This window comes from Scardinius erythrophthalmus, assembly GCF_964197995.2.
Source record: "Scardinius erythrophthalmus genome assembly, chromosome: 2".
In the NCBI taxonomy this organism is placed as follows: Eukaryota; Metazoa; Chordata; class Actinopteri; order Cypriniformes; family Leuciscidae; genus Scardinius; species Scardinius erythrophthalmus.
Genome location: NC_138222.1, coordinates 34,939,160 through 34,962,104, shown reverse-complemented (window position 1 = coordinate 34,962,104; position 22,945 = coordinate 34,939,160). Strand labels below are relative to the sequence as shown.

The window sequence follows — 22,945 nt, the reverse complement described above, 5'->3', positions numbered from 1 at the left end:
CTGACTGCCGTTTCCGACTGGTAAAGAAATACTGAGCTTGCTCCAAATTAAAAACACATGACCTGGATCATACTAACAGAATGCTGGGAATACAGAAGAGGAGAGACAAAAAGGAGTGAGAGTGAGAGTGAGAGAGAGAGAGAGAGAGAGAGAGAGAGAGAGAGAGAGAGAGAGAGAGAGAGAGAGAGAGAGAGAGAGAGAGAGAGAGAGAGAGAGAGAGAGAGAGAGAGAGAGAGAGAGAGAGAGAGAGAGAGATACAGTATGTTGGGTTTTCATGTTTTATGGGCACATTCCAATGACATAATGATTTTTATACTGTATATTCCACCCCCTAACCCTAAACCTACTCATCACAGAAAACTTCCAGCATTTTTATATTTTCATCACTTAGAATAAGATGTATTCCTCATCTGGAACATAAAATGGTCCCCACATGGACAAGCATTTTAGATTTTATTGACCTCTTTGTGTTGCCAACATTTTGTTCCCATAACGTATGATATACCTGAACCACACACACACACACACACACACACACACACACAGAGTATGACCTTATTTGTACATAAGCAGGAAAAATGGATGTTATTTATCAGAAAAGTGAGATCAGAGTGATACAGCGTATTGCTGTGTGATTCACAGACGCACATTGATACCACATACACTGCAGCAACGATAAGATCTTACCTCCATTGTCTTTGAGATGTAGAGCAATCTTGGTGTCGTCTATAAAAATAGATGAGAAAAGAGACAGAAGGGGGGAGAGAAAACATTTGTAGAAAAATAAAGCTAATTTTACATCTAGACAGTTTCTCTCAATTGTAACATCATAGACCCTAAAACAAACTCGCGTCTAAACAACTGTAAATGGGTCGCACATGTGTGTGAGGATCATTTCAAAGAGACTGGAGAATATGTTTGTGATTGGAGAAGTTACAAATTTATAATTCATTTTTAATGAGCAAACCACTCCAAGATTCTTAAGCTTTTTGGTGATCTGAAAAGATTCTGTCTGAGACAGACAGGTCAACATCTACTCTAAGCAATTCTGATGAGAACTGAAACCGAAATGAATGAAGTAGCACAACTACTGCTGATGCTGAGGGACCTGATGCTGCTGTAGTATCTGCTGTAGCCAGTGGCATTATAGCAAGAAGTCAAGCTTCTCATTTACATCATGTAACGTCATCAAAGCTTTTCATTCACATACATGCATCACCTGATTAACTGCAATACTTCACACACAGATCAGAGTCAGAGATGGAGAGAAGAAAGTTAAATCTAGATGATTGTAATAGACAAATTATATCCTAACATGTAAAAATGTTAACCTTAAAATGTGATTCATGCTGTTAACATAATAGACATTATTCAGGTCAAATCAACTTTACATTAAGTTAAGTAATGCCAACAAAACCTAAATGGTAAATGGTCACCATTTACTCAACAAAACCTATGCTTGTGGAACACAAAAGAAAGTATTGTTTTTTTGGTCCATACAATAGAAGTCGTGGTTTGGTTACCAACATTCTTCAAAAGAACTGATTTTGTGTAAAAAAAAAAAAAAAAAAAAAAGATTATCATACAGGTTTGGAATGACATGAGGGTGAGTAATATGAGGGTGACAGAATTTTTATTTTTGGGTGACCTATCCTTAAGGTAACAAATGCAGGTTACCACTTTTTACAGTGTACATCAGTGTCACAGTTTTATAGTAAATATACTTTAAATGCAGCATTTTAATTTCTTGACTATTCGATATGGATCTCTCAGCTTTTTAATTTTGTTGTCATAATAATGTAAGAGAGCAGTTAATTAAAAAAAAACATTCAGTAATGAATGAGGGATGAAGAAAAGAGTGTGTAAACAAGAGTTTTATGCCTTTTCAATGACCTCATAACTCACTGTCTTATTGAGCATTCTGAGAAACTGTTAATGATGAACAGATTGTTTCATGTACTGTACTTAATCACTTTAAGTGGACTCCTGGCAACCCTGGGACTAATGTAATCTTTGTAGCCAGATCTTTCCCTGCCTGTAACAACAAAGAACGGTAGTGCCACTGACTTGTACGAAGAGAGCTAGACTGCCTTTCATTTTAAGACATGACAGAAACAAATACAAACATCAAATACCAACGTCATCTTTTATATACAGCTTCCTATATAGCTCTACCCAAAGTGAAATCTCACTAGCCTATAAAGTCCCGCTCCTCATAAATGTACATTAAACCTCAAATATGTTCTAATTGGCAGTGACTTTGTGGCATCACACTGTATTTTTGCTTGTTTCAGTACAAACATACAAGAAACTTGTCCCTGGACATATTTGGTCACGTGTTACATTGACAGCTGAACTGCTCAGTGCCCGAGTAATAATTAGAAGGGGAAAGAATCTGACTTGTGAACTAGACAAACAAGAAGGAAAAGTGATTAAAATGTTTTTTTTCTTGTGCTAAAGTTTGGGTACTGCTATTGCTCCTCTACATTTTAAATATTTATAAGTGTATTCATAATTCAGAGATGAGATTGATCATTTATGCTGTGTTGTTTACTGTCTGATAATGTGTTTGTGCCTATCACAAAGAAAAACAGAACAAAGCACACAGCATGAGGTCAAGGTTATATAACAGTTAAGTGGCATATGGATGAGGGTCCACCCTCGGTATATATTCTTTGTAAGTGACAGTGTTTATTTAAAGAGAGATTCTTGTGTGCCGCTGGAGGAGAATGAACAGCATGATTATCTATTGAACGGCATTTATGAGTAAACCCCTTCAGCTACATTCTAAATGTTCTTCAACACAGAACATTTCTTCTCCAGGAATTGATTTTCCCAAGACTCAAACACAAATAAGCCTTTCTTTTTCCGTGACTATTGATTTATGAAGAACCCATTGGTGGCCTCTTAAAGGTGCTCTAAGTCATGTCACACGTTTTTTAGGCCAAAACATTTTTTGTCACATACAGCAAACATCTCCTCACTATCCGCTAGCTGTCTGTCCCCTGAACACACTGTAAAAAAACGCGGTCTCTCTAGACACCACAGGCTCCACAAACGGCAACAAAAACAAACTGGGCTCACCCGCACCACGAAACATAGCAAACAGTGCTCCAGCCAATCACTGGCAAGAAGTATTTGAGGGTGGGGTCTGGGGGGTTGTGCGCGTACACATGAAGGGCGTGTGGAGGAGAGAGAAGCATGAAGAGGGAAGTTTGAATTATGGCCGACACACAAAAGAGACGACGTTCCGATGAACAGAACATCTTGCAAGAGGGACAAGGATAAGGAACGCGCAAAGTCCCGAATTTACATTGGAAAAACCTTTGAAAGGTGGCGAGAACTCCGCCGGCAGAAGGGATTAGCTACTATCCGACATTCAGTTGCTCTGTTTTTGCAGAACAGGTAAATCCACTTTTCTTTCTAAACTGACGTTCATGTTTGCAAAACCAACACAAGCATGTAATTAGCTAGATTTATGCAGTCAGCGTTAACTTTGGTGAATACAACATGTATGTTTCTAGCAGCGATCAATCTCTATTGTAAATGATCAAGCAAATTCACAATAGGGCGACAATTTGTGTAAGTTAACGGTTGTTTTGACCCACGGTTTGTTATGAATTTAAATGTTCATATATAGGCTATTGACAACTTTGACTAAATTTGTTACGCCGCCGCCGTTGTTTATGCTCACTGGGAAACGCGAAGCTAACGTTATCTTGCTATCATTGCGTCCTTGTATGGGAGCTAACATATAGTTATAACCTCAGGTGGCAAAACGATTTTAAGATAATGTTTCTCTTTTTCTGTATTCTGTTCTGCAATATATAAAAGCATTTATCTAACTTGGCGATATTACACATTGAATGAAGTATCAGTAAAACTTATCTTTGTAGTGACTATTTTGACTTTCCTTTATGCCGGAAGGGAAGGGAAGGGAGGGGAGGAGGGAGGAGATGGGATGAGGAGGAGGGAGGGTCTAGCCAGCCTCCGTTTTGTTTGACAACAATTCGAATGTCAACAAGAAGTAACGTCTCCCGACATCGCTTAGAGAACCTTTAACATTATCCTACTGCATTCTTACCATGAGCAGTCACTTGCAACTAAAGGTTTAGATCATTGACCCGCTGGTTTCCTGTTGTCAGAGGATTGTAACATCAGTTTCATGATCCATATTTCAATCTTAAAGGTGGTATCAGTGATTTCAGGCCCAAAAATATTTTTATTACATTCATCTAATCTTTCCTAACGATCCGCTAGCTGCCCGCCCCATAAGCATGCCGTCAAAAAAACGCGTCTCTGTAGGCAGCCTAGGCTCTGAGATCTGCACACAAAAACAAATGGTTTAGCCAAACACTCAAAACCAAAACAAATAGTGTTCCAACCAATCACCGACAGGGGGAGGGTGTTGTGAGGTTTTGTGCTCGTGCACGGCTGCACGCGAAGTCAGAGCTGAAGAAAAAGCTGGCTCAAAACCTCACAACACCCTCCCCCTGTCGGTGATTGGTTGGAACACTTTTTGTTTTGGTTTTGAGTGTTTGGCTAAACCATTTGTTTTTGTGTGCAGATCTCAGAGCCTAGGCTGCCTACAGAGACGCGTTTTTTTTGACGGCATGCTTATGGGGCGGGCAGCTAGCGGATCGTTAGGAAAGATTAGATGAATGTGATAAAAATATTTTTGGGCCTGAAATCACTGATACCACCTTTAAGTGGTATGTGTGTTGGTTTAGGTACGACAGTACCTTCTGTTGGTATGCTGGTCGGCATGTGCAATGGGGTTTGAGAAGAGTGACACTCAGTAGTCCCTCTGTTCCTTGTGGTAATGTTATCAGTGGACGCAGTGGTCAGTAGATTGAGATTGGTAGTGTTGATGATGTCACAGGTGTTATCCTTTGTCTGCGAACGAAAGACAGGTTAAATGATCAATCTGACAAATCTAAAGTATGGTTTAGTTATGATGCAGGCTTGCATTTGGTTTAACGATCTAAGCGCATGGTCTAAAGTGCAAGGCTCAAGTGCACTTAGGGCGTGTTCGAATCCACTTTTGCTAGTTTAACGACAGGTAAAAGGGTTGGCGCGCCAGGCGCATGGTCTAAAAGGGTTGTCCCTATTCTCTTAATTAGTAATGGGTGTCCATTACTAGTTTTGGTCGTACCGTGCAATAAACCAATCAGAGTCTCATCTCCCATTCCCTTTAAAAGCCAGTTGCACTCGCACCATGGTGGATTCGCTATTTACATGGTGGAATTTGCAAGCGGAAAGACTGAACGCTTCTCGAGGAAACGGATCTGCTTGTGCACAAGGTTAAAGTGCACAAGCAGACCATCTATGGGACAAGCCGGATCCCACCATATCTTTATGTACACAATAATAATCTTTTACAATGTAATCCTTTTATTTTTAATATTTGGCATGTTTGTGTGCTGCTGCGGGTCCTTGAGTGTGTAATAAGCAGAGTGTAAGCGAGTTGTGCACCTGCCTATAGCCTATAGGTACACATTACTAATGTGCCCTTTAAATAACAAAAATAAAATACTGCGCAGTCTATTTCTGTTGCCTCAAAATAGCAACGCGTCAACAATGTGCCTGAACACACCTCGTTTTCAGACCAGCACGGCCATGGGCGCACAAATGGGTGCAAATGCATTTGCTATTTAAACAATGTGGCGCAGGACGTGAAAATGATAAATGCGTCAGGCTGAAACTAGCAAAAAACACTTGCGTCGCGCCTTGCGGACAATATTTTATTATCTAAAAACTAGGGCTATCAATTTAACATGTCAATTTAGTGCAATTAATAAATAAAAACAGGTTTTTTTAAAACACATTTTTATACACGTTACTAATTACTTAGTGGGCTTCACTGTATAAGCAGTATTTTAGAAAGGCAGAAGGACAAAGAGAAAGAGAGAGAGAGAGAGAGAGAGAGAGAGAGAGAGAGAGAGAGAGCATATGGTATCCTTATCATGTAGGCACAGAGATTTAGGTTAGAAACCAACACACATCCACATACAAACCTCATCTGGGCAACCGTTATCCACCCAGTCCTGCCGATGGCGATCAAAGCCGCTGGAACACCTGACGTGAAAAATTATAACAGGTCATTAGTATTTTAAAGACAGCCAATAAACACGCAAACATGATCTCCATATTTTATAGATCCCATCGGTGGCCAATGCAGGGAAATCCTATAAAGTCTTCACTCTTCTAAGAAAAACTTTAAGTGTGTGTTCCAGGAAAAATACTTCTTACAGGTTTAAATAAGCAAAGGGTGAGCAAATCATAAACATGAATTTTCATTTACGAGTCCTCCATGAAACTTCCGTTAAAAACACACTTCACTGTGGCCCAGAACAGGAAATTCAAAACGGTGAAATATACTGAGGACTGTCTACAGCAGTATATCACTGATAGATGCTGGCTTAGAGAGTCTAGTCAGGAATAGGCAGTACAGCTAGTATTTCTTTTCCTCCTCCCGTGCCTTCACATTTCTTGAACACATGGCGCATAATGGGCTTTGGTTGCCTGGCATTCCAGATGAGATACAGTCACCCTTACTCCATATCTTTCAGCAATTCTCCATTCTCCATTTATCTTTTTGTGACATATTATCTCTTTTCAGTTCAGTCCCATTCACCATATACACATTCATAGCAGCTCTCTCCTTCTTTCTTGCTGATATATTAGGGTTAGAAAACACACATTTGCTTCCCAGTCACAGATGGTAAACCATGTTCATTTTATGTGTGCGTGTTTGTATGAGGTTTTTTATTTTGCTTGTCATGGCTTGTCACTGTAAACAAAAATCAAAGAATCCTTCTTTTTTGGGCTTGCAGAACTAATGATTTTATACAAGCGTTGATATAAACGGACAAAACAATTAAGTAAACATGGAAGAAATAGTTTCATCTATCCAACAAGGTAATATAATCCGACAGTCTATGGAAACCGTGTGTCTCAACAGCATTTTTAACTCAGCTCTTGTAAAGGAGTGGGTGAGAGTCAGAGAGTCATAAACACAAGACACTGCTTTAAACACATGACGTGTTCTTTGGAAAGAAGAGCCATGACCAGTGGTTAGGCAGTGTGTGTCTAACTGAAAGCTTTGGATTAGAGATTTCATGACCCACGAACAGGAAGCAGAGCTCTGCACACACACACACACACACACACACACACACACTCCTCTATGGCCTCTATAAGCCTCTACGGCAGGGATAGACAACTCCGGTCCTGAAGGGCCACTGTCCTGCAGAGTTTAGCTTCAGCCCTGATAAAAACTCACCTGCCTGTATCTATTTAGTAATCCTGAAAACACTGATTGCCTTGTTCAGGTGTGTTTAATTAGGGTTGGAGCTAAACTCTGCAGGACAGTGGCCCTCCAGGACCGGAGTTGTCTATCCCTGCTCTACGGGCCAAAGATGAATACAACTTGTTGGCCTTGCGAGGCGTTTCATTTTTACATTGTTATTTTGTTGCTCTTTTGTGGTGGCAGAATTTTCTTCTTTATTTCCTTCACATTCGTTCATTCATCTACACTTCTACCCAAAACAACTTGTTAATGAGCAATACAAAAAGTTATTAATCCAAGGTAGTATGAGTGCACAGCTATCTTTAAAAAAGCTATGCATATTAATTTTCATACTGTCCATTTTCATGTTGTGATGCTTACATTTATTAGTAGTATTTGTAGTAATTATCAGTTTATCGGGCCAGATTAATATTGGTGCAGGGAGAAAGTGACATGAAAAATGACATAATATAAAGCTTTTGAATTGGCAAGTGCAAAATGTACAAACTAGATTTCAAATGATTTAATTATTTAGTAAACGAATTTGATTTTGTGTAATTTACTTTTATAGCTTTGCCATGGTCATTATGTCTGCTTTCATTTTCTCTCCCAAGCAGTTACCCCAAGCCCTGATGAATCAAGAAAGGAAGACAAGTAAAAGAGAAATATATCTGTCTGGATTTGAGGTTGCCCATGGCGGCGGCCACATCCTTCGTCAGCACTTCTCCAGCCTTTCATAATCTCATTTACATGTTAATGGCTGTAAATGCAGTCAGCTCAAATTTATTCTGATCCAGTAATAATCTGACCTCGAGGGTGAAAGGATGCTTTTCCAAGTATGCAAATCTAGGTTTTTGATGCACATAATTATTACTAATACACTCATCTGCTAAAGTAATTTCATAACTTCAGAATATTGAAATATGAAAGATATTATGTGAAACACCCTGCTATAGTTTGACACTATTCTGTTCTGATACAGCTTGTTTTGTGTGTGTGTGTGTGTGTGTGTGTGTGTGTGTGTGTGTGTGTGTGTGTGTGTGTGTGTGTGTGTGTGTGTGTGTGCACAGGATTATATTACATTGTGAGGACCAAATGTCCCTACAAGGATAGTAAAACCAGAGATTACCTACATTATGGGGAGCAGCCAGCGGCCCCCACGAGGGAAATGGGTTAATGAACATACTAAATGATGTATTTTTGTAAATGTAAAAATGCAGAAAGTGTTCTGTGATGGGTAGGTTTAGGGGTAGGGTTAGTGTCAGGGGATAAAAAATACCCTTACGCCTATAGAGAGTCCCAACAAAGATATCAAAGTATGTATGTATGTGTGTGTGTGTGTGTGTGTGTGTGTGTGTGTGTGTGTGTGTGTGTTAGTCAACTGCATCTGACTTCAACTGCTCTCTCCAAAGACAAGGGGTAAACTGTTGATAAATTGCATTGGGAGGATCAGACTGTCAGTTATTAGCTTAAATCAACTGAGCTACCTGCATTTACTGCATCATTAGCCTGCTCTCTCTCTCTCTCTCTCTCTCTCTCTCTCTCTCTCTCTCTCTCTCTCTCTCTCTCTCTCTCTCTCTCTCTCTCTCTCTCTCTCTCTCACTCACACACAGAGAGAGCCTTCATCAAGCCAAAAAAACTTTAATTACCGCAGCAATTTCTAACTCGGCATTGTTTCCATAACCTTCAGCCAAACAAAAATGGTTATGCATATTGATGAAGTCTGAATTGAACTCCCTTGTCTACCAAGAGAAGATTCAACGCTCAGTGTTCCCATTTAATTATACAATCCAGCTGGTTTAGAAGCAGGTTTTCTAGAGTGGATGGAAAAACCAAGCTCCCACAGACATTGAAAGGCATGTTTGTGCTTTGCATCATTATGTATGTAATGATTCATAGAAAACAAATAGCACTAGAAATGCTACAGCTCAAAAAATGTGTGCAGCACATATGCACTTGATAAAGGGAAAAAGTTAAACTCCTCTAACACAAGCAAACTGGCCTTTTTCCTCTCTCTGCCAATCAAAGACCAAATCTCACAATAAAAGCCAACTGGGATATTATATTCCTGAATCCCTCAGAGTATGTGTATGCATGTGTGTGGGTGTGTATGCATGTGTGTGGGTGTGTGTGTGTGTATGTGCTTGAGAATGAGAGTGAGGGATTGAAAGAGTATACCGATGGAAGGATTGCCAGGAAAATAAAGCAGAAGGAGGTCAGCTGTCTCGGTCTCGTCTGTTCTTTGGTATGTGATCTACAGAAAAAAGCTGTCTGGGTTCGGGAGGTGAGAGCCCGGGCATGAATCAGCAGGAATGTGACTTTATTTTCCCTCTTTCTCACATTAAGGGAAAAAAGTCTTGGTATGAAAGATTCTCTGCCACATTGGAAGTAACATTAGGAAAATGCGATGCAAGATGCAAGATGCAAGAGAGATTTCATTAATGGTTTACGCATGATGTTTTCAATTCATTTCAATTTTTAGGCCATTTTTATATACAAAGGCAATCTTGTAACATCGTGACTGTTAAATTAGAAGTGGTGAATTATCTCCACACATCCTGAGAATGTCTGTGTTGAGAGTGCTTCTGTTTCAGCAACTGCTGACAGAAATTACTTCCCTCGTTCACTGCACCACCTCAAGGCAAGCGGTCTGAGAACTTTAATTCCAGTAAAATGAAGTTGGGATAATGGAAAGAGAGACGAATGAAGAGCGGTTTGTTTTCTTACCTATTGAGCCGGTGACACCAGCTGCAGTTGAAGTTAATCTGTGATGCTAAGCAAGAAGTGCAGCTTGTGAATTGAAGACATGCTGCAAAAGAAAAAAAGAGACATAGAAAATGCTTCAGCGCAGAATCAATCAAGAATAGAGTGAAAGGCTAATAGGACAATGAACTGGATTTTCATATGACTTGAGAGAAATGTTGAGTACAACTGTCTAATATAAAATCTGAATTTGTAGGTAAGAAGTACAACAGTATAAGTTTCTATTCGCTATGAGGTAATTCATATTTATGTTGTTATGGTAGTTTAAGATTATATACGTGTATATATAGCCTATGTGTGTGTGTGTGTGTGTGTGTGTGTGTGTGTGTGTGTGTGTGTGTGTGTGTGTGCAATGGCTTACTGGGTAGCGGCATCATTTCTACAGCTGTACTGTTGGTAATTTTGGTCTTTAACAGCTCCACTCTGTGATACTCATAGATAGTCTTCCTCCGCACATCTAGAGCCACACAAATACACATTACAATTATGTAATCATGTGAATCATCTGAATTGTTGAAACTACTGTAACACAAGCAACTCGAGTCACTGCCTCTTAATTGCCATCTTGAACACATTTACAGTAATTTCACTTGTTTAATCCACCTCATTTTTACTGTAAGAGTGGGCATGGCCATTATTAATGGATAGGTGCCAGCCGTTACACGGCTTGATGTTACCAATGCAGGTGTGTTTCCTCTGAGGAGGCAATGGAAGCTGTGCCTTGTCAAAAATTGGATGAGAAAATCATCCACAGTACACAAATAAATCAAAGCGAATCTTACTAAAAGATGTGTTGGACAGTGTCACTTAAGAAAAAGGAGTGATTTATACAGTGACAGCAGAGGTTAAAGTAACAAGGGAAGGAAGCATCTCTCTTGCCTAAATCAGTTTAGTTTTAACAGATGCCCTAAAGTGTGTTGTGGGTTTGGTGGGTAAAATTAAGAAAGAATGGGGAAAAGTTACATGAGAGGAGGCAATGGATCCATTGCACTATGATTGGTTATTGTGCTGTTCACACAATAATCCCATATCAGATTTTTCGTGCTCGTTCTATATCAGAAAATCGGTCTGAATTAATAAACAATGGAAGACTATTTAAAAAGTACACAACTCACATAGATATCACCACTTTGTCATGTCCAAATCAAACTTGAAATGACTTGATCAGTGAGTTTTTTTTTAGTGAGCAATCAGCTTGATTATAATAGCCTAGATACATCCTGTGTCTGTGACCATTGTGACACCTGCAGTGTTTACTGAGCTTTGATGACTGAAGATCTGAAAATAAGTTGACTATTAAAAAGAACTATTAAGGCATTAGTTTACAAATAAAATATACACAATTTGTTACTGCATTATTATGGTTAATATTTTGGAATAAATGTAAAGATGTTTAAAAACATTAGATTTAAAAACACTTAATAAAATACTTAATAAAAAGAACAATTTCATTGGTAATGTAAAAAAAAGAAAGAAAAAGATTTGTGTTGGTCGTTGGTTTTTATTATAGTGTAAGTAATGTTTATTTATTTAACCTAGAAAATTTGTCAACATTAAGCATAACTGGAACATGAATTTACACATGTAACCAAAATGATGTCCCATATTTATTTGAATATCTCACATATCACATGAGCTTGAAGATTAGTTAACTCAGAGTACAGCCATATACCCGATTATTGAAGGGAGTGCACACTTATGCAGTGAAGTTATTTTAAGTGGGGTTTTTTTTCTGAAATGTGTTACATTTCATAGGCATTGTATAGGGTGTCATTTTTACATTAAATGTGCAAAAGGTCTGATATGATTTATATTTGGTTAATTCTTTCCATTAAAATAACCATCTGTTTTAATAGGGGTGTGTAGAATTTTTATATCCATTGAGCTTCTGCATTGAAAATGAGGTGGATACCTCTAGAGCCACATGCTCTTTCAAACAATACGTCATCCACAATTGTGCAATTGTCCTAGTCTGTTTTCTTTGAAGAAGACAAGAATTCACTCAATTACCTTCATTCTACAAATAGATGGGGACGTTTCATTTCATATCAAATGATGGGAATCATTGGCAAAAAAAAAATAAAAGAAGCTAAATTGTTTGTGGTCAGTAGAGACGGACAAAATCACATTTGAGTGGACAACTGCATGAGGCAGTAGAGTGCACTGAATGCATGTAAAGGTATCAAACGCTCTTTTAATGGGACGTATGATTCACTGTAGTGAAATACAGTACATTTCGAAAAAAAAAAAAAAGAGCTGTGTGTTTACTAACATAATTAAGTTATTTGAAAAGTTTCCCATCTTTGGCATCTCTAACATTTATTACTCTTAAAAAAGAATTAAAAATGCAATGAGTGTACTATTATACATTGGTTAGTCAGTACTCATACTCAGTTTTTAATGACATGACTTTTCATAAGTTAAAATGCATTGGCTGATCAACCAACATTAGTTTGATGTGCTTCATCTGAAGGTATTTCAGTATGTAGGCCTAATGTAATAGACTTTGAGTTTAAGTTGACACACGCTGGATCAAATGCATGTACGGATATAACTGCACATGCTGATGCAATCAGTGAAACATCATCTACCTGATTGGTAGCTGAATTACCTAAAAGCAGTGAAATGGAAAACTGAATTACAATGAGAAAAGGCTGGGTAATATAGCACGTTTTTTATATGTGTATGTGTGTACAGGTTTGATTATACTTCAAAATTCAAAAACCTTTTTAGTGGTCCTAGCTTTTTGAAAGACTCATAAATCATGCAAGCCGTTTTTTGTTTTAACTTTACTGATACCTACAGGTTTGTGTTAAGCGTTTGGGTCACCTCTGTATAAAAACAATGTCCTCTCTAATAGAATAAAACCAAAATGTGTGTTTGTAGGTGTGTATATGGCTTTTCATGTGTCAGCCTCTGGCTGAATGTGTACGGTAAGGTAAAATTTCTCTGATAACATGAATGTGTGTCTGTCTGCAGCTGCGGAAGTAACTGTCTGACCTTGCGGAAAGCTGCATCGTTGGTAAATTAATACATAAAAGAGTGGTTAAACTTTAAGACAGGAGATTGCAGTTTGTTCATTGAAGGCTGTTTTTCTCTTCCTGTGGGTAATTACATTTCTTGCCCAAGGGGTGTCACAAAACTCCTTAGCATGCTGATATTGCCCGGAGATATGCATGTGTGTGCGCGTGCATCTTGAACAGTGTGACCTGATGAGTCTCCAGACACTAATTAGAGAAAGAGAGGCGAGACAAACGCAGGCTATTACCATTCTCAATCACTTCATCTCATTCTAGACTCTCTCCTTCCCCTCAGAGCTGACTCTCTCTCTCTCGCTCATATTGTAACAGACAGATAGACAGACAGGATGATGCAAATCCTGCCCTTTCCCAGCAGACAGTCACAAACAAACACACATACGGTTGGAAAGAATAAGCTGTCGTGGAAAATCATGAGCTTCCATTCATGATGTCCTGCCAGCAAACACCTTCTCTCATCACGTTCTCTTCCACACTCGCTCACTGCCCAACTCCAGACATATTTATTTGCTAAATTTGTCTCTCCAACGCAGTCGGGTTTGGTCCTGCTGGGCTCACTGTTACTACAACATCAAAGACTTTTCTTGCTTGGCACACCAGACAACAAACAGACAGCTTGAGAAGGGAGGAGATTGGAGCTTTGAGATCATCCCAGAGGTAACTGACTGTCAGAACAAACATACTCCCAATTTTCTGAATAGCACCTGTCATACAGACTGTAGATGGTTTACTGGTGTTATGACGAATGCATCACGTTCACTCACTGGGGATCTGCTGAATCTTATGGACCACCACAAAGGCATCAGAAAGCCCAATTTTCACTGGATGATTGACAGAACTGATCTTTGCTATCTGCATTGGGACCTGAAATAAAAGCACATGTTATGTATCTCATCAATCATCGACATGAGGAGGTGTATTTTGACAGCTAGAAAGAAAGAAAGAAAGAAAGAAAGAAAGAAATGGACTGAGTAGAGCAGAAATGGAGAGAGGGAGAGGCCTAATTTAGTTAGGAGGTTTGCGGGCTGAATGAGCTTTGCAATAATCAAATAAATCCCAACAGCATTTCCAGTGCCTTTTGACTATAGGCAATGGCCTATAGTCACAATATTTCTATATATATTTCAGTCATACAAATTTTAATCTTTATTCATAAAATGATTACACATACAATTATTATTATTCTACATACAATTACAAATATACATGTAGCCTATATAATATAAATAGTCCATTTTAAATATTATTTAATTAATGACTAAAGGTGATTCATGTATCTCAAGTACTATGTCACATTTGACTGCACATGATCTGTACTAAAACTGGAAAGTTTTAACCATATCGGTTACAATTCACTTTGACATTACACGGTACCTGACCATGTTTGTAAGTGGCAAATTGAAAAGTGACACAATCACACAAACTCTGATGGAACAGGAACTAATCACAGAAGAGCCAAGTCACACAGTGAGAGAGACAAATAGAAAACAGGATGAAAGACATATAGAGGATGAAATTAAAAAATATATATCAGACCTCTTTGTAAGCAAAGACAATTCGCCCATCGCTGTGTAATGTGGCCTGGAAGGTGAAACTTCCTTGATTATAAGAATCCTGGAGATGGACGTGATCCCACTGGACAACCAAAGCAGTTCCTATAAAGCGCACACAAACACATTCAACTAATATTTAATAGTATATTTAATATTAATATTCTCTACTTGTAATACAGGCTCAGTTTCTGCGACTGTAGATCTCTGTAATCAATAGCATCTTGAAAAGATAACCTGATCTATAATGTGACAGATTTGATTTATGGCAAATCAAGGTACAATGTTTTTGATGGTGACAGATTTATATTGGATATTTCTGTAACATTATATATTTCCACTATATATTTCTGTTGGATAGGGCACTCTCTGTCTCTCATTATCTCACAAACACACACACACACACACACACACACACACACACACACACACACACACACACACACACACACACACACACACACACACACACACACACACACACACACACACACACACACACACACACACACACACACACACACACACAAACACACACACACACACACACACACACAGTCCAGTGCCTCTGTCTCTTACCATTGTCAAAATAGATGACAGTTGAGTTTCTGGAGAGGCTGGGGTCAAAGTTTGCCATAAGTGGAGCGATATATTGTGTGGCTGTCAACATTCGGTGAACCACATCTCCTGTATAGATGAACCCTGAAAAGACACACAAACACACACAATCCAAACCATTAGAATTCATATCCATGCCAACAAAAACATTTAAAATGTGATCTTCAAGATAAGATAAGATAAAATAAAGGCACTCATTTTGTTTATGACTAAAATGTTTTTGGCACCAATGTATGAACATGTGGGTCTCTTTTCTCTAAATCTCTGTGCTCTCCTCCTTTCCTATCTATCCATCCTGGCAAACAGCCCTGGCCTGTCTCCAAAGTGATTAATACTCTAATTAGCCATGTAAAAGCCTCCTTCCATCCCACTCACAAACAGGAGAGAGGACCCTCCAAACACACATACTTAATCTAAAATGTGTCTTCAGCATTTGTCTGCTTAAATCAATGCAAATCTTTCCACAGGAATTCAGCCAACCTGGACTACGCTGACCACCTCCACTTTCTGTAAACACAGAGCACTTAAAAACTCATTAAATTCAATGGAAAAATACTGAAACTTCACAATTGTGACAACAGTCTGCCATTGCCAACAAGTACCATGATACTGTCATCTAATTCCATGACTGTACCATTGTACTGTCTCAGTACAGACCACTTGACCCAAAGACAACTAAACAACCATTAGGTTTACACTTTTATTAATATAAGTATAAATAGCTAAAGCAAATAGTGGCAGATACTACTTGCACCTCATTGTATTGTAGTACACTATAAAACATCATGCAATAAAAACATAATTCCAGCTGATATGAGATGGGAATAAGGAGAAGAATGTGTATTTGAATGGGTTGGTTACGTCAAAAGCTAAATTCACTGTCCTCGCTCTCCGCACCACTGTCCCAGCAACCAAAGGAGTTTCTTTTTTTGTAATCATGTCTGGCTCAACCAAACAATGGTGGGTGGAGTTAGTGCAAATAGCCTTTGCCAAAAAGATGGGCAATTTGCATAGCTATTTAAACAGAAAATCCGAATTTAATAATTTAGCAAACATTTTCCAGTGTTGTTTATTATTATGTTATTTAGGCAGGAAAAGTACCTCTGATGCAGGAGCACATGATTTTTCGCTCCTGGGAACATGGCTTCACTGAGAAATTTAGATCACTTCTGTGTTTCATCGTTTATAACCACAGAAAGATGACTGATGTAGGGGGAAATTATATGGTGGTTTTCTCACTTCATCTTTCCCTCACTCTCACCGCTTCATCTCAGACACATTCCAGCAGCCAGTGAGTCACATGAACCACGATCACAATAAAAATCCCCACACATGCCCTCATATCTACAGCATGAACAGTCAGCCGTTATGAAGAACCTCTCACAGCTGATAAACACAGCCTGATCCTCTAGAACACTGTGACTCACAGTCAAGCTCTTATGCCTACAAGCAAAAACCAATCAATTATATATTCCTCTGGAAGCTCATATAAATCATATGTTCTGCTTCAGCCATATAATACTCATATCGCATGGAGACAGGCAGACGCTTTCTTATAACCTAACTGAAAATCATTGGTTGTGCTGCACACATCACGTGGAGGAAGACGCTTCACTTACCGCCGGTTGCAACAGTGATCTCTCGCAACAAATGTCCATAAAATGGAAAATCAAAGGAGAGATTGACCCGCTGAGGATGAAAAAAAGACTACATTTAGCTTGCAATTATAAAAAGATCTAAACAATAAGCAGAATAAATATAAAATTATGACAGAAGGCCATGATTACAATAAAACATACAGCAAGAGTAAATCCAGATGGACCCCATGGACTCATTCTGTGGTCGGCTAAAGCAATCGTAACTCTGCTAATAAATTTGACTTCTGTCCTAAATCTATGGTAAGCTTGTCCGCTGTGGTTTCTTTTGTTTGGAAAAAGCAATGTGAGGATATCACAGTCTGTTCCAGTAATGGGATGGCGAAACACAAAAAGCTTATCCCATTTCAAAGAAATGTGGTATTTGAGGATCGACACTTGGTCTGTTTCTTTCATAATCTACACAAGCAGACTCGTCCAGAAACAACAGAAACAGGTATGAAGCTCACTATACAAAGTGTTGTTCTAGTAAGGAACATGCACTGTAGGATAAACGGCTGATAGAAAACAGTTATTGCTGAACTTGAATCTTGGTCAGTGGAGCTACATATGAGTTGCATTTCAAATGATTTCAGTGTAATGAAGGAATGAATGAATGCTGTCTTACCGCTGCTTGTCTGTGTGTATTAGACAGGATGCCGTGAATCTTCACCTTCTCCTTGTTCATCTGATCGATATTTACCCATAACTCTTTGCTCATAGGGTCACTGGGGCCATAGGTTTTTGAGGTGTAGTAGTTATGATCTGTGTCTTCCTACAAGGAAATATCAGACAGCCAGTCAGGATAAAGGACATAAGACTTACTGAGAAGAAAATCATACAGGTCTGGAACAGCATGATGGTGTGCAACAAAGAGATTTTCACTTTTCAGTGAACTATCCCTTTAATAAACTATGAATAAACACCCTAACATTATCCATATTTGTTTATGGCAGGCTTTTTACAATCAGGGGCCATGAACCCATTCTGATTATTAGATCACAAACAAATACCATTTCAGGTCTTTCAGTATTAAAAACAAAACTAAACACTCTCCCGAAAGAAAATATGAGCACACAGGGGCATGTTACAATAAACTGAGCCAAACTCTGTTTGTATGTATTTTCAATGCTCACCACATATTTAGGAGGGATACTGAGAGGTTTAATGAACTGAGTGTTGATCAGCCGTGCCTATAGAGGTGTTCCAGCCTCTGCCTGGATAATATTACAACATCAAAACAACAAGGGGTCAACAGAGTTATTTTAGCCCAGTTTTTCCAGTTCACCACAACAGAGCAGGGTTCAAAGACTCAAGAAAGAGGAAGACGAGTGATTGAGACACGGCTTATACGTGTTTATAGAAGTGTGGATGTACGTGCATCTGTGTGCGAACGTACATGTACTTGCGATCAGATGTACCTGGTATATCAATATACAAGCAAAAAAGTGACACTCCAAAAACTCTGACATTTTTAATAAATAAAAAGGTGTACCGGTTACATCTGCCAAGCAAATGGATGGAAAATCTGAGTGCCAGCAGAAACAACAAATCACTGCTGATAGTTAACAGCATAACACTTTGGACTGGGATAGAAGAAAACGATCAACTCACGAAAAGAAAATCAACTCATGGAAATTGTATCCCTTAATTTACTGACCATTACAAATCAATTTCTACAAGAACCGTCATCAGTGATCCAATTATTAAAAACTTGTGGGTTTTAAAGATGAACAAAAATGACTACTTTGTCTACCAATTAACAAAAAACCCTGATCACATGACCAAAGCAATAACTGTGACATGATCATTCATGACAGCACTGCGGATGACTTGAGTTTGAGTCCCAACCGCGGTCCCGCTCCCCTCTCTGCTCTCCTGTCATGATAAAGATAAAAAGGCTACAAAAATATATCTTTATACTGTGAGGACACATGTGCTTTGTGAGTACAAGACATGATGTTTGATGAACTAATAATCAAAAAGACGAAGACCCACTTGGACATGACCCTCTGAGTGTTACTGAAATCCTCCTGGATTGATCTATCGTTGTTTACTGAGCAATGAAAGGCTGTCTGTAAAACCCTAAGAAGAAAACCCTTGATAAAACCCATAGATGTTTGCAGCATTTTATCAAACACCCTGGCACTCAGGAATTCAGCATGTGACAATGTGAATAATACAATTCTCAGAAAGAAAGAAATGCGTCAGAGTTGAGGAGAGGTAAATATAAGATATGTAATCTCTGACAGTTTAATCTCGTGAAGTGCAAAACCAGCAGAGTGACAAATGCTGAAACTAAAAGTAAAACCTAAAAGCCTAAACTAAAGCCTGAGGGTATGTCATAAAACAGCAATAGACATTCGGGCCTTTGAACACACGCAAAATAAAAATAAAAAAATGACAGAAGTGTGTGTGAAATAAATGATGCACCTGGTGTATGGGTGTATGTGTGTATGCATGTTTATTCAGAAATGCGTTTGTGTACAGGAGCTGGTAGGAGTTCAAACACTAAAACTCAATCATACAGACTTTGCAAAACAACATCAAAGGAAACAGCCAGTGGACATAAAAATTAGCAACTACAAACTGAATACACTCCCACTGCTTTGAAGAAATAACCATGTGGGAAACTAATTCAATACTGAAAACATGTGCACATAAATCGTCTTGTAATGTTTTTCATATGGATATAATGACCACATTGATCGATGTCCAACATTTTTTTATCAGCCACTAAGACCAACTCAGACCAACAATTTCTATGCTGGTTAGTGCAGGTCGAGCTTGTGGACCAGCATGCTGTGCAGTAGCCATGCTGTACACATGCAAAACTTGGGTTGACTTTCTGATAAAGCTGGTTGACGTGAAGTCTTGCTGGTTAAAGACAGTTCCCTTAAAAATGAAAATTCCAAGTCATCATTTACAGTACTCTCCCTCATCCAACTCCAAACCTGAATGACTTTCTATCTTCTGAAGGAAAAGATATCGTGAAATACTGTATGTTGGTAACCATTTTGGATACCGTTATGTTTCATGGTAAAAAGTAATATTTTAACATATCTTCTTTAATGTTTCACAGCAGAAAAAGTCAGGTTATACAGGTTTGGAACGACATGAGGGTGAGTAAATGATGACAGAAACCATCACACCATTATCTAATTCTAGAAAAGAATGATTGCTGGTGGTGGTCCTTTGAGCAGGGATGGCACACAGAAATGTGTTCAAATAAAAAAAAAAAGAAATAAAGTTAAACCAAATCTCAATGAACCAAGAACAGTGTTGTAAGAGGAAGTCAAACCCCAGAGCTGAATGACTGACAGCCCGTAACTCTGTGCAGGAACCTTGACAGGCTTTCTATCTGTTTTAATGGTCTCCCATGCTCACCTAAATCATGGCTGGTGAAGGTGCTTGACCAAAGGAAGCCTTGTAAGATATCTTGGTCTTTTTAGTGGGATGAACCTGACCTGTAATTGCTAACTCTCTTTCTAATTCCTCTCACAGCAAATAAACTACACATTTTTTACACTCAATTGAGTTCTCCCTCAGAGATTGTGTCTGTGTGTGAGAGAGAGAGAGAGAGAGAGAGAGAGAGAGAGAGAGAGAGAGAGAGAGAGAGAGAGAGAGAGAGAGAGAGAGAGAGAGAGAGAGAGAGAGAGAGAGAGAGAGAGAGCGAGCAATAAAGAAACAGTGGGCCCTATCTTGCACCCAGCGCAATTGACTTTATACAGCGACGCATGTATCATTCCTATTTTGCACCCGCGCAAAGCACGCTTTTCCCTCCACAGAAGCACGTCGCTAAACTAGGGAATGAACTTGCGCTCCCTGGGCGGTTCAGCGCAAAAAAGGAGGCGTGTTCCGGCGCAAACGTTCCCTCATGCTATTTTGCAGGTTTAGAAAACAATTGCGCCACTAACCAGGAAAAAATAGTTTAAAGTCAGTGGCGCGTTGCGCATGTTATTCATATGCTATTTTAAGGGCGCATGCTTGGCCATAATCAATGTAGCGTGTGCACAACGCGCATACACTTTGATTCTCTCATCTACACAGAAGCAGCAGTTTTCATTTTTGCAAATCATACATTATTACGATAGATAGATAGATAGATAGATAGATAGATAGATAGATAGATAGATAGATAGATAGATAGATAGATAGATAGATAGATAGATAGATAGATAGATAGATAGATAGACAATTTATTATAAAAGCATACATCTAGCTTACACATTTACCCAAATTATCATACGCCTTTTTAACCTCTTTTAACTTTTAAAGTTAATTTGGGTGGGTTTCTCCATCCCCAATGTCCCTGACAAAAGCGTTGCTCTCCTTGGCTGTGGACCGCTCCTGGCACGCACCTGGCAAATCCGCCGTTACAATAGCAATCCGCTATGGAAAAAGCGCGTTTGCTCTTAAAGGGAATGTGAGATGACTCTCTGATTGGTTTATTTCACGTTACGCCCAAACCACACCTATGAATAATGAAGTTACTTCAGACCAACCCATTTTAGATTTGCGCCTGGCGCAAGAGTCATTTATCCCGCCGGGAAAATAGCAACAGCGTCAAGACCTGCCCACAAAGTTACTTGCGCTTTGCGCTTTGACACTTGCGTTTCAGATCGTTAAATAGGGCCCAGTGTGTGTAAAACAAGTTAAAACGTTCATAATAATTCATTACCTGAAGTTACTGCTTGACAAGCCGAACCAAAACCCGAAACCCAAATGCCTGTCACACTCGGGTAGCAGACATCCATTTCATAACTTAAATGTTCTGTCCAATTTTCAAAAGTTTGGGGTAGGTAAGACTTTTTAAAGCTATTTTCAAAGAAGTATCTTATGCTCACCATGGCTGCATATATTTGAGAAAAAAAATACAGTAATATTGTAAAATATTATTACAATTTAAAAAGACAATTTAAATTTAAAATGAACCATTTTCTTTTTTTTCTATTTTAAGTTTTTTAAAGGGTTAGTTCACCCAAAAATTAAAATTCTGTCAACATTTTCTCACATTCAAGTCGTTCCAAACCCGTAAGACTTTCAATCATCTTCGGAACACAAATGAAAATAAATATAAACATTGATCAGCGAACATAAACAGAAGCTCAACTGTACTTGCTTGATGCGCGAGAACAAACCTCATTGGTTCTTGAGGAAGCTCAAAAGTGCTGCGTAACACATGAGAACAAACCTCATTGGTTCTCGCACACGTCAAGCGAACATGATTGAGCTTGAGTTGATGAATGTGAATAAAAGTTCAATCTAAATTCAATCTGTTCATCAAGTGACCATGTTTGTTCAGAAAATTTGGACTAAATGCTCAATTCATATGGATTAGTTTTACGATCTCTTTACGAACTTTTTGAAGCTTCAAAGTGGTAGTTGCGTGGAGTCGTGGACTGTCTATGGAGGGAAAGAAATCTCTCAGATTTCATTAAAAATATCCTCATTTGAGTCCCGAAGATGAACGAAAGTCTTACGGGTTTGGAACAACATGAGGGTGAGTAATTAATGAAAGAATTTTCATTTTATGGTGAACTATCCCTTTATTACCACTGTTATTATAGAATGTATCACCTTCATCAGGCTATTCAAGTGCCACAATGCGGCCACAATACTGCAGTACGACTGATCTATCAGTTTTATTTAATTTTTCCTTTTTATTTAAAATATTCACAAACTTTTTAACTATAACATGAAACTGATATCTGATATTATGATTCTCAAATATGTGTAAGTAAATGTATTTTGTTGTTGAAACACCTTTTTAATGGTAATGTATGTTAGTTGATCTATCAAGAATGATGGGCACCACCATGTTAGTTTGCGCTTCAATGCTTAGAATCTGAGCTGTTGGAATTGAAGGCCGTACATTAATCCACTGTATCTGATGTGAATGAAACATATAGTCAAATGATGTTTGAAAGGATTATTATTGCTGCTTCCATCAACATCAGTATGTATTTTATAAAATACAAATATTTTTTTCTAGTACTTAAATGTATTTGAATGTCTGAAACTTAAAAAAAAACATTATGTGTTGGAAAA

At 38.5% G+C, this 22,945-nt stretch overlaps 1 protein-coding gene across 1 annotated transcript in view; it reads right to left on the bottom strand.

The window, feature by feature from the left end:
- plxdc2b (plexin domain containing 2b) overlaps positions 1-22,945 on the bottom strand; it is a 61,955-nt gene that overhangs the window by 8,281 nt on the left and 30,729 nt on the right. The window contains exons 3-12 of the mRNA XM_081355019.1: positions 17,523-17,669; positions 16,880-16,949; positions 15,222-15,344; positions 14,629-14,747; positions 13,857-13,956; positions 10,416-10,511; positions 10,019-10,100; positions 6,018-6,078; positions 4,743-4,896; positions 688-726 (exon numbers count right to left, since the gene is read on the bottom strand). Of these exons, the coding sequence (XP_081211145.1) occupies positions 688-726; positions 4,743-4,896; positions 6,018-6,078; positions 10,019-10,100; positions 10,416-10,511; positions 13,857-13,956; positions 14,629-14,747; positions 15,222-15,344; positions 16,880-16,949; positions 17,523-17,669 (991 nt within the window). The remainder of the gene's footprint in view (positions 1-687; positions 727-4,742; positions 4,897-6,017; positions 6,079-10,018; positions 10,101-10,415; positions 10,512-13,856; positions 13,957-14,628; positions 14,748-15,221; positions 15,345-16,879; positions 16,950-17,522; positions 17,670-22,945) is intronic.